At 42.0% G+C, this 12,279-nt stretch overlaps 1 protein-coding gene across 1 annotated transcript in view; it reads left to right on the top strand.

Annotated features, from left to right (window-relative positions):
- The window catches only part of LOC124775849, a 116,149-nt gene that overhangs the window by 32,604 nt on the left and 71,266 nt on the right, over positions 1-12,279 (top strand). Inside the window, exons 5-6 of the mRNA XM_047250687.1 lie at positions 1,917-2,162; positions 2,376-2,562. Coding sequence (XP_047106643.1) covers positions 1,917-2,162; positions 2,376-2,562 — 433 coding nt within the window. The remainder of the gene's footprint in view (positions 1-1,916; positions 2,163-2,375; positions 2,563-12,279) is intronic.

Below are 12,279 nucleotides of genomic sequence, written 5' to 3'. Positions count from 1 at the left end.
TCTCTTACATGCAACATTGCTTCAAATTCGTTCATCCAGTGCACTCCATCCCCAGTCGTCATCTAGAAACTGGTTGGTGAAAAACAGTGCTGATAAACTGCTGATCTCACATGTGACTAATAAGTTTCACAATTAAAAATTGGTACTTTCATAAACATTTACACTGTCACATTTTAATATTATAATCTGACTCCTACTCTTTAGACAATGCAACTTCCCTTCATCCACTTGTATCTTTGCTTATTTCCCTTTTATTTCTCCATTGCACATAAGTTTGGTGCAACAACAAAAAGCAGGATGTGTTTTTCCATAGCCTCATGCTGGGGATGTAAATTACTGGTGGATCAATTTCTGAAATGAAGTGACATGTTCTCTTCAATGCTTTCTGCAGTCCATTCATGATTCAATCAGTGGCATATATTTGCTGAGCCTACACGGCAAGACATCTGTGTTGGCATTTTAGATTTTCCATCCCAATGCATGTTTTTGACCTACTACACACAGTTAGTTAATTATATCAATTTCTCTTTTTTAAGGTATACATTGGTTCATTCGTCCCAGAACATTCCCATTAATGACATGTTCTGCAGAGTCTGATGAATGAAGTGAAGAAAAAGATTGAAATAATGAAAGATAATTGGATTGCTAGCTTTTTATTTGGCATTTAGTACCATTAAAACCATTGTTAATTTGTTAGGTACATTTATCACTGTTTTATTTGGCATTGTATGGCATTTTGAAATCTTTTGATTCCCACTGATGGGTTGAGATTAGAGATTAGATTAGATTAGATTAGTTTTTCGTTCCATAGATCCGTGCTGAGGAGATCCTCGTGGATGTGGAACATGTCAATTTTTTTTATTTTTTTTTAAGCTGAAATAACAATATTAATAGTATGAGTATATACAATACATCATGTTTTTAGCTGAAATAACAATACTAATAGTATGAGTATATACAATACATCATTTGTTTCTATTAAAAATTTCGTCAGTGGAGTAGAAGGAGTTGACCACTAGTAAGTCTTTCAGGCTCCTTTTAAATTGATCTTTATTGTTCCTTTCAATCTATGCCAAGACTTATTCTCTTGGTGTGGTTTACTTCCAGTTGCATTTTGACATTGTCATTATCAGCAGCAGCATATGTTTTCAGTATCTTTATATGCATTATTTCACCGTATTGAAAACTTCACAAAGAATGCTTCTCAAAGAATAAATTCATTCACAAACCTCTCAGGTAATATCAACTCATAGCAACTAGTTAAATGCTATGCTGTACAAGTCTTTGTAGTGGAAAAGACACCAGCCTTTTATTGTAAGGAGTGGGGCTTAGATCTCCACCTGGCCTCCTTGACTTAGATTTTCTACACATATAATAATATGACTATAACATAATAATATGACTAAGTAGTTACTATGCTACTAAGCTGAGGTGAAATTCATACTATAACCTTCTCGACTACACTGATGCACCGTATCTGATCATCTTGATTTAAATGAGATGCTAATCTCTTAACTACTTCTTCCTCTGGGCCCTGTTACAAAGTGTTTTTGTATGTATTTTTGGTTCAGGATTACTTCCACTGCATTCTACCCATCTACATCTAAAGTTGTTGTTGTCCACATATTTATGAGCTAAAATGCTTCACAGGAGCTCTTTTTCTGAATAGATAAACTTATAACCTTCCTAAAAGACTTGTATTTACCCAGCTGATTAATTATAATTTTGAGTGTGTGATCTTTGAAGAATAATACGTCTGAGGATTGCAAGGATTATAGTCTCCACTTTTTGTAAATGCATGCTGTATTGTTTCATAGTTTTATCGTGGCACTTCATTATAAAATTCAGACCACTTCCTAATGTAAATTAAAAATATGTAGATGATGGAACTGCAAATTTTATTCACCATCCTCCAGATCCCATCGACAGCTTCTGGCCGAGCTCAGTTAGTACGAAGCCTGTCGGCCAGCCGCGAATCGTCTGCAGGTGGCTCTTCACTTGTGCGAGCTGCCTCATTACGCCGTCCTCAATCGCACACCGGCTCCACTCCCAGTCGCTCTCTGCCACCGTATCCTCGGCCACGCGTCACACGGCGTGTCTTTTCGGCACCGTCTGGTGTCACTACTGTGGATGCTGCTGCTCAGACTGATAGTCTTCCAAATGTGAGACATACTGATGGAATCAACACTAGTGTGTGTGTGAGAGAGATAAGTGTAAAGTAAAACTACCTTGCTTTATTATATATTACACAAATTTACTCATCTTTAAATAATGGACTCTCCTAATTAAAATTAAAATTTTAGTTTCATGGTTTATTCTTTTAAATATAGCGATATAAGTGTAAACATAAAAGGAATCTAACAATGATGCTTTAGGCGGAGGAAGTTCGTCATCTAGAGGCACACATACGCTTGCTGACAGAGGGTCAAGCAATGCAACAAGCTGAGTCTGAGAGACTGACAAAGCTACTGCAACACGAGCAGTCTCTGCGGGCTTCTCACGAGGAGGAACTAACTCGCACACTGAATAGAGTCCAAGCCTTGCTCGGAACTGAGAGGATTGGTAAGCTACTTTACTGCTTCGATTATGAAAACCTGCATAGATTTAGTTTGTACATCATACTACAGTAAATGATTTTGTAAAAAGAAAAATTCTCTCCACAAGGCTGTAGAAATCACAAAGAGACTGAAAGGCTAGCAAGTTGTTATCTTCAGGCTGTTTAACTTCCAGTATTCTCAGTGTAAATGCATTAAGTAGATCACAAGTCTATAGCTTTTGGAACAATAGATTCCTTCTTCAGAGAGGAAAGAGAATGGCTGGGAAGAGTTTGGACAAGAAGGTAGGTCATTCAAGACCCCAGCTAAGAGGGACCCACCTTGTATGAGAAGGAAGGAAGGCAAATAGGAGGTCAAAGATAAAATAGGAGGTCAAAGATAGTACAGAAGTAAACAAAGTGCATCATTTGAGAGGTTATAGAAGGGACATATAGGGTGAGAAGTAGAGATGAATTAGGATTAGCAGTGGAAGAGGAATGCCATTTAGTAAGAGTAATGCAAATAAAGTACAATGAATAGAAAGAAATGAAATGAAGGAGAAAAAAGGGAGACATTAGCATGTGGGAAGATGTGTAGGTTGTATCTTTGGGGAAGAAGAGTAATTAAATAAATAAAATGGATGTCAGTCCTCACTTAATCCAAACATGGGAGTGTCACAAATACTTCAGTGTCAGTTTATCTGTTAAGATCATGAAAGCCTTCCACTTTCTTGTTTGCTGTTTCTACATTTGTTGAATACAAGACAATAACTGGCTGTTCCCACCAATTCCTTGCCAGAATGTTGTGAATAAACTCCTTTAAATTTTAAGTGTGTATTTATACTGTTTAACCTGCCTTATCATGTGTCAAGTTTTTACTCATATTATTTAATTTTGTTTGCCAGCATTTAAAAAAACTTCTGACAGATTAGAACTGTGTGCTGAACAGGAACTTGAACTGAGCACTGTTACCTTTTGCAGACAAATGATCTATCAACTGAGTATGCAGGCTTGGATGGCATAGCTGGCAGAGCATTTGCCCACAAAAGTCAAAGGTTCCAGATTCAAATAGTGGTCTGACAGACAGTTTTGATCCACTAGGAATTTTCGGATAAGTGCACTCTTTGCTGCAGAGTGAAAATTTATTCATGTACAAAATTATTCGAAATTCTGTTATTAATTTGGCATTATTGTACAGAATAATTCATGGAAATAGTATGTTTTGTTTAGCAGTCTGAAATCAGTTTACAATAAGTAAGTCAGAACAAAGCATCAATTAATAATTTAAAAAAAATTGCAATTGGACTGAGTCCTAGTGTATGACAGCTCTAACAATAAACACTGGCTTATCAGAAACCCATCTTTATGGCAAGAAGTATGGACTTAATTGAAACTGTTGGCTCTTGCCCACCCGTCTCCTATGGGGTGCTACCGGGATGCTTTATTCTCGGAATGCTATACAACTATTCAAGCAAATGAAATTTGTTGCTTTATTTCTATAAAGCAAATTGACAATACTTGACTTGACTTGTGTTTACAAAGGTGTCATAAATGATGGGTGACATACAACGTAAGTCCAAGTTCTTGCTATACACAATGTTCCTGCAAGTTGACACATGTCACTGATAATTGATCTGCAAGTGCCAGTCTGCAACTGTGCCTATACTGTCCACTAATGTCTGTATACAGAGCTGATCTGAGCAGCTGAGGCTGGCAGGAGTGGTACTTATATCCACTTCTCACTGAGGTGATCATGGTGCGGCGCAGTCCTAATCAGTGCACCATTTTCTAACGTCGTTTCACCACCTAAACATCCCCCGGAAAACAACCAGAAGAGTGTGTGTCCACCTCCTGCTACCATGAACCAGATGAAGAAGGCAGCGATTGCTGCAGTGTGGGTGGGTCCAGCTCTATCAGTAGGTCGAGAGGAGGTGGAGGAAGTGAAGGCTCAGTCTGCATGAGGTCATCACGCGGTGTCATGATGACACCCTCTGACAGTTGCTGTGGCCATGCTGTCCTCTGGATCCGCAAATCTGAGGCAAGAGAGACTGAAAGATCGTTGTGTACATGACAGAGGTGAAGTTGATTTTGATGGCAGTGCTGGAAGCCATTTGGATCTGAAAGATGATATTGGTAAGCACCAAGTCGGTGGATGATCTCACCTCCTGCCCACCATATGCTGCTGCTAAAAACCCTGTAAAGGACAATATCATGCGGCGCGAAGTGAGACTTTGGCCTTCCTTCAGCGCTGGATACTGAGGAGGGTGGAGCAGGTGGAGCAGTGTCTTATAGCAGTGACCGTGAAGCAATTCCACCAGTGATGGTCCCTCTCATGGGTGTGAATGATACGAGGCGAGAAAGAGCTGCAATGATTGATCCCTGGTGTGTATGGAGTGGAGTTTGGCCATCTCCTGCTGGAATGTCCTGACAATATGTTCTGCTTTTCCATTTGTGGATGGAATGGTGCACTAGTCACCTAGTAAACCTTCTAGGCAAAAAATCGATGACAATACCTGAATTGTGCTACATGATGTTGTTGAGTTCATTGGCACAGCAAAAGGAAAGTTGCTATATAATTCAACAACTATCAACCAGCGAGTGTTCCAAAAAGGTCCTGCAAAGTCTATGTGTACATATTGCCATGGCGATTGTGACTTAGACCAAGCATATAATTTTTGTGGTGAAGCAGACTAATTTTTTGCACATGCGTGACACTGTGACGTCATCTGTTCTACACTCCTGGAAATGGAAAAAAGAACACATTGACACCGGTGTGTCAGACCCACCATACTTGCTCCGGACACTGCGAGAGGGCTGTACAAGCAATGATCACACGCACGGCACAGCGGACACACCAGGAACCGCGGTGTTGGCCGTCGAATGGCGCTAGCTGCGCAGCATTTGTGCACCGCCGCCGTCAGTGTCAGCCAGTTTGCGTGGCATACGGAGCTCCATCGCAGTCTTTAACACTGGTAGCATGCCGTGACAGCGTGGACGTGAACCGTTTGTGCAGTTGACGGACTTTGAGCGAGGGCGTATAGTGGGCATGCGGGAGGCCGGGTGGACGTACCGCCGAATTGCTCAACACGTGGGGCGTGAGGTCTCCACAGTACATCGATGTTGTCGCCAGTGGTCGGCGGAAGGTGCACGTGCCCGTCGACCTGGGACCGGACCGCAGCGACGCACGGATGCACGCCAAAACCGTAGGATCCTACGCAGTGCCGTAGGGGACCGCACCGCCACTTCCCAGCAAATTAGGGACACTGTTGCTCCTGGGGTATCGGCGAGGACCATTCGCAACCGTCTCCATGAAGCTGGGCTACGGTCCCGCACACCGTTAGGCCGTCTTCCGCTCACGCCCCAACATCGTGCAGCCCGCCTCCAGTGGTGTCGCGACAGGCGTGAATGGAGGGACGAATGGAGACGTGTCGTCTTCAGCGATGAGAGTCGCTTCTGCCTTGGTGCCAATGATGGTCGTATGCGTGTTTGGCGCCGTGCAGGTGAGCGCCACAATCAGGACTGCATACGACCGAGGCACACAGGGCAAACACCCGGCATCATGGTGTGGGGAGCGATCTCCTACACTGGCCGTACACCACTGGTGATCGTCGAGGGGACACTGAATAGTGCACAGTACATCCAAACCGTCATCGAACCCATCGTTGTACCATTCCTAGACCGGCAAGGGAACTTGCTGTTCCAACAGGACAATGCACGTCCGCATGTATCCCGTGCCACCCAACGTGCTCTAGAAGGTGTAAGTCAACTACCCTGGCCAGCAAGATCTCCGGATCTGTCCCCCATTGAGCATGTTTGGGACTGGATGAAGCGTCGTCTCACGCGGTCTGCAGTCCAGCACGAACGCTGGTCCAACTGAGGCGCCAGGTGGAAATGGCATGGCAAGCCGTTCCACAGGACTACATCCAGCATCTCTACGATCGTCTCCATGGGAGAATAGCAGCCTGCATTGCTGCGAAAGGTGGATATATACTGTACTAGTGCCGACATTGTGCATGCTCTGTTGCCTGTGTCTATGTGCCTGTGGTTCTGTCAGTGTGATCATGTGATGTATCTGACCCCAGGAATGTGTCAATAAAGTTTCCCCTTCCTGGGACAATGAATTCACGGTGTTCTTATTTCAATTTCCAGGAGTGTATTTGGGCATCCATACCTTGCCAAGTACAGTGTTGACATGCTAACTGTTTCATACGAACAATCCCCCAGTGTCCTTGGTGAAGTAACTGCAACACTTCTTTTTGCAAAGTTTTTGGGATCAACACCCGTGACAGGGTACTGTTATTCTGGACAAGAATCACATCTTTCTGTACGGTGAGACTATGCTGACATGCAAAGTATCGGCATGCTACAGGCCAAGATGTGCAAATGAAGTTGAGCAAAATGTTCAGATCTGGATCAGCTTTCATGGCCTGTGAATTTTCCTACAGTTCAGCAGAAAGGATTGAAGCAATTCAGAATCCTGAACATCAATGTGACAACAAGATGCAGCAGAGGTGTCAAAGTCTGTGCCAGGGTCAATCAGAAGGTGTGAAAGCATGTCAGCATTACCATGTTGAGCTGCTGGACTATACACAGTCTCGTACTGATACTGAGGCAACAACAAAGGCCATCTTTGCAATTTATGGGCAGTTTGTACAGGAACTGGTTTTGTTGGATTAAACAAGGACTGAAAATGCTTATGATCCAATACTAATTAGAATTTTCTGCCATACAAATGGTGCTGGAATTTGGTGTCACCAACACCATACACAATAGCCAAAGCCTCTTTTTTCCATTTGTGAATAGTTACACTGAGCTTTGGACAACACTTCTCATGCAGAAGCAATAGGTCTGTCTTTATCACCAATTCTGTGTGAAAGCACTGCACTGATTCCGTAAGAGGAAACGTCAACTTCCAATACAACTCGTTTAGGATCAAAGTGAACTAAGCCTTGCTCACTTAGCAATGCATCTTTTTAAGTTTTTGAAAAGCTACTTGACACTCATCTGTCCAAACAAAGGAGACAGGTCTGGGGAGCAAAACCAGTGGACTTACCCATTGACTGGCTGATATGGATGCAAATAACTCTGCTATCCTGCAATTCTTTAAGTTCAGCCACAACTTTGTCCTGTAATGCAATGGGAACAGTTCTGGCCTGGTAAAATTTCGGCTGAGCACTGTCTTTCAGAGTAATACGTGCAACAAAATTGTTAGCTTTGCCTAAATCTTCAGAAAAGAGTTCTGGGAATTCTTTTAGCAACCTAGCTACACTGTCTTTTGCATTGAATGCTGACACTGACAACACATTGTCCTGAGTGTTAAAGCCAAACATGTCAAAAGAATCAAGACCAAATATGTTCTCACACTCACGTGATTGTATGATTGTAGCACTGTAAAAGTCACTGTTCTGCGTATGCAAGCAATACATGGCAGGCAAAGTACATTTCCGAGAACGGTAATGTCTTGTCCATTACAAGCTGTTAGTTGCATGCTGGTTTTAGATGGGCGTGGGGAGCCTAACAGTTCATATGTGTGTGATGATTAAGCAGTGTGACAGAGGCACCTGTGTCTAAACGAAATTTCACATGTTTCCCACAAATAAGTTAATGAACAAAGAGTTTGTTTGATGGGTGTATCACTGAAGAAACTGCACACTTGCTAGGTTTGCTAATGCCTGTTGCAGACTTGGAATATACTGCATTAATAACTTGGGCCTTGTAATTAGATTTTTGTGAGTGAGCCAAATTTTTATGATTGTTCCGTTGCAAACATACAGATTGTACATGTTCTTTCCTACCACAGGTGAAACACTGAGCTTGTGGGGAAGGCCAGTCTTGGCATTTGTGTTGTGAATAACACTTATGGCAAGATTTAATTCTATTCACCTGTTCAGCAAACTGCTTATGCGGCATGGAAGGTTGTGTACTCGGTGTGGCCAGCGCTTGCCACCGGTGCGGAATGGCACATGCACAGACAAGGGAGTCTACCTGGAAAATAGCTGGCTGCTCATATGTATGAGCCAACAGGGCACTGGAATCATACTGATCTAATATTAGCACTACCTGCTGAAATGATGGATCGGACTGTTTTAAAATCTGTTCTCTGATTTTGACATCAGGCACGTTGTACACAATTACATCATGTAACATAACATCTGAATGTTAAGCACCGCAAGCACATTTAAATTTGCATTTCCTTGTCATACCCTGCAAATCTGTTACCCATTTGTGATAAGTTTGTTCTGATCATTCTTTGCAATTAAAGAATTGATATTTTGCTGCTACCACATTCACTTGTTGGTCATAAGAGTTAGTTACAGACTGTATTACTTGGTTGTATGGCAGTTCACTCAGAGTGGCATTAGGAAAGAGTTTTTGAATTAATCTGAACACTGCGCTTCCTACCATGGATAATAGATATGGAAGTTTCACAGTACCTGGGATGTTGTGGGCAATGATGTGGGTGTCAAACTGAGACAATCACTGTGGTCATTCCTCATCTTGTTCTCTAAACTATTGAAAAGGTGGTATAGCAGCTGTAGTAGGCAGTGCTTGTTCTGTTGGGCATGAAGCATTGGTGAGTAGCTGCTGCACCATGTTGAGTAGTGCTGATATTTGCTGTGTCTAAAACTGAAACATCTGCATTAGCTGTGTGGCATCTAATGCTTGCAGCAGTGGTGTCTGAGCTCAGGGTGGGACAGGTGGGATGGTCATGTTGGGAGACACAAAAGTAACAAATAGATAAGGCAGGCAATCTAAATAATGACAAAATCAAAGAATTTATCTCCAACGCCCACCTGAAAACACGAATCAGCATATACAACAAAGAACTGTTATAGCAATAAGCACCCCTGCAAAGTAAAGACAAGAAAGAATTAAGGCACCTGCACAAAATACACGAAATTTTGTGGCCATCAAGAAGGCACGGATGTTGGTGGATACTCGTCACCAGTTGTTGGGTCTTGCCCACTTGTCTCGTATAGGGTGCCTAAGGGATGCCATGTTCTCAGAATGCCATATAACAATTCAGGCAAATAACATTAGTAGTTTTATTTCTATAAAGCAAATTGACAGTACTTAACTTGTATTTATAAAGGTGTCACAAATGATGGGCTACATACAATGTAAGTCTAAGTTCTTCCTATACACAATATTCCTGCTAGTTGACACACATCACTGATAAATGATCTGTGAGTGCCAGTCTACAACCGTGCGTATACTGTCCACTAATGTCTGTAAACTGAGCCAATCTGAGCAGCATAGGTTGGCAGGGGGGCACTTATATTCAGTTCTTGCACAGGTCACTCCCGGTGTGGCACAGCCCTAATCAGTGCACCACTGGCTGACATTGTTTCACTGCCTTCTCTGGCCTTTCAATTTTCGTCTTCGTTCTGGCAATTGTGGTTATGCCAGAACAGAAACATTGCCAAAATTATGCATTGAGGAAACATTTTTCTTGATTTCACCTGTTCCAAGGAATTGGTCCTGCTGCACATAGACAAAGCAGTAGATGCTAATACAAGGACACAGAGCGAGGTGTCGCAGTTGTTAGCACACTGGACTCGCATTCGGGAGGATGATGGTTCAATCCTGCATCCGGCCATCCTAATTTAGGCTTTCTGTGATTTCCCTAAATTGCTCCAGGCAAATGCCAGGATGGTTCCTTTGAAAGGGCACAGCGAACTTCCTTCCCTAATCCGATGAGACCGATGACCTCGCTGTCTGATCTCCTCCCCCAAACAACCCCACCACTAATACAAGGGTGAGATGCATTGTCCTTGGCTCAGAGATTGGTGTTGATAAAATTTTACTTGTGTTGTGTTGGTACCTATGTTAGTAATGCAAGTGAAGTATTGGTCGAGGCACTGGAAAATGTTCACAAACTCTACATGAGTGTGTGCTACTGCTGCACCAAATTCCTCCAGATCACCTTTAATACTACAGTGGAACTTCAATTTTACGTTCTCCAATTTTACATTTTTCAAGATTCTACACCATAAATTCATAGCCCCTGTGAAAAACCCATAAGATCAGAGCTAAAAATTTCCCAATTTTACATTTCTTCCTTTAAGGTTTACCTCGATTATAAGTTCATACTCAACATCTCGCTTGACTTTGTCCCATTTTCTTCCTATTGACATTTGATGTAACTGGACGAGTCATAAATAGCACAAAAGACAAATGGTTTGCAACATGGGTGGTGGGAGATCTAGGGGATATTTTAGGTCATTTTATGTAACTGGACGAGTCATAAATAGCACAATAGACTAATGGTTCACAACATGAGTGGTGGCAGATTTTAGGTCATAGTGGGGAGGGGAGATGTGAGAGAGGAACTGCTAACATAATCACAATCTGTGTTGCCAACACAACTTGCAGCATTTAGCTTCACTGTGCTATTATGACACAATTACTGCTAGGTTTCAGCGGTAATGGAAAAACAAGACAGTCAATGTGAAGTATTCTGGACTGAGGCAATACATGGCAAAGGTGCCCAGCCACCACCATTTCTTGTGGGACTTACAACTTTGTCTCATCCTTTTGTGTGTATTTCTGATGTACTGTGTTCAGCAACAATATCAATCACAAATCTTTTAAATTCTGACACTGAGTCTCGAAGAATACGCTCAGTCAAAATTGATGAAAAGTCACCCATTACCAGCTAGTGAACTCTTGTCAGCTGGTGACTTGTTAAATCACTGAATAGCCAGTGCAGCCACCACACCACACTAACACACATAAGATGAGCTCACCTACCTTCAGTGACCAGTGTCCAGGTAGGGATGAAAACTTTTTGTGAAGTGCTGAAAATATACCTTTCATGCAGATGATGTACTGTGACAGAGGTGTTACACAGAAATAGAAAAAGGGTTTTGTGATAGCACATTTTAAAGACTTATGTTCAAAACTGGCCTGATACAGTTGCAACAACCACATACACTTCTCACGTATATACTTAGCACCCCCCCCCCCCACCCCACCCCCCCACCCCGGCCCGCGCGCGCGCGCACACACACACACACACACACACACACACACACACACACACACACACACACACACATACTGTAGATCATAAAGATTGGTGACAGTGATAGAAGGCATGAAAAGAAACTGTAGCACCTGAGTTTTCTTTCAAATTTTACATTTTAGACAGTATACAGAAATTCACTGAGCCACTTCTAATAAGCTTGTAATGTCATTTGGAGAAGTAAATTCATTTTTTTCACATCTCTGTTTCCCTCATCAAGCCTAAAATAATACTTTAGCAGTGGTGAGGATATGAAATGCGGCTCTTTAAGTTAGAGCACTAAAACAGGGTTGGCGAACCTTTTCGGCAGGTAGGCGAAATTTTTGAAAGGGGACCTCCCCCGTGGGTCGCATCACCAATTTTTGTTTTGTGAATCAAAACAAGCAAGAAGTATTAATTTATTTTTTAAATAAAATAAAACAAATCTGAGGAAAGAAAATTTATTACACTATTTAATAGAACACTATGTTAGTGCGATGTCTGGCTTTGTTTGACTGAACTGAGTGAGTCAGCGTTGATGTCAACTGAAGTTGTTGCTACATGCAAAGAGTTTTCCAGATGAACATCAGTTATTCATGTTCTCATTTGTGATTTGATGTAATTCATCTGACTAAAAAGCTGTTCACACATACAAGTGTTTCCAGATGATGAAATCATTTTTAAAGTATCTTTGTAAATTGATGGATACTTATTCTTGTCCAGATATATTTTATAGAGC

Source organism: Schistocerca piceifrons, chromosome 1 (genome assembly GCF_021461385.2).
Source record: "Schistocerca piceifrons isolate TAMUIC-IGC-003096 chromosome 1, iqSchPice1.1, whole genome shotgun sequence".
In the NCBI taxonomy this organism is placed as follows: Eukaryota; Metazoa; Arthropoda; class Insecta; order Orthoptera; family Acrididae; genus Schistocerca; species Schistocerca piceifrons.
The sequence above is the reverse complement of the archived record's forward strand: the minus strand, read 5'-3'. Positions and strand labels throughout refer to the sequence as shown.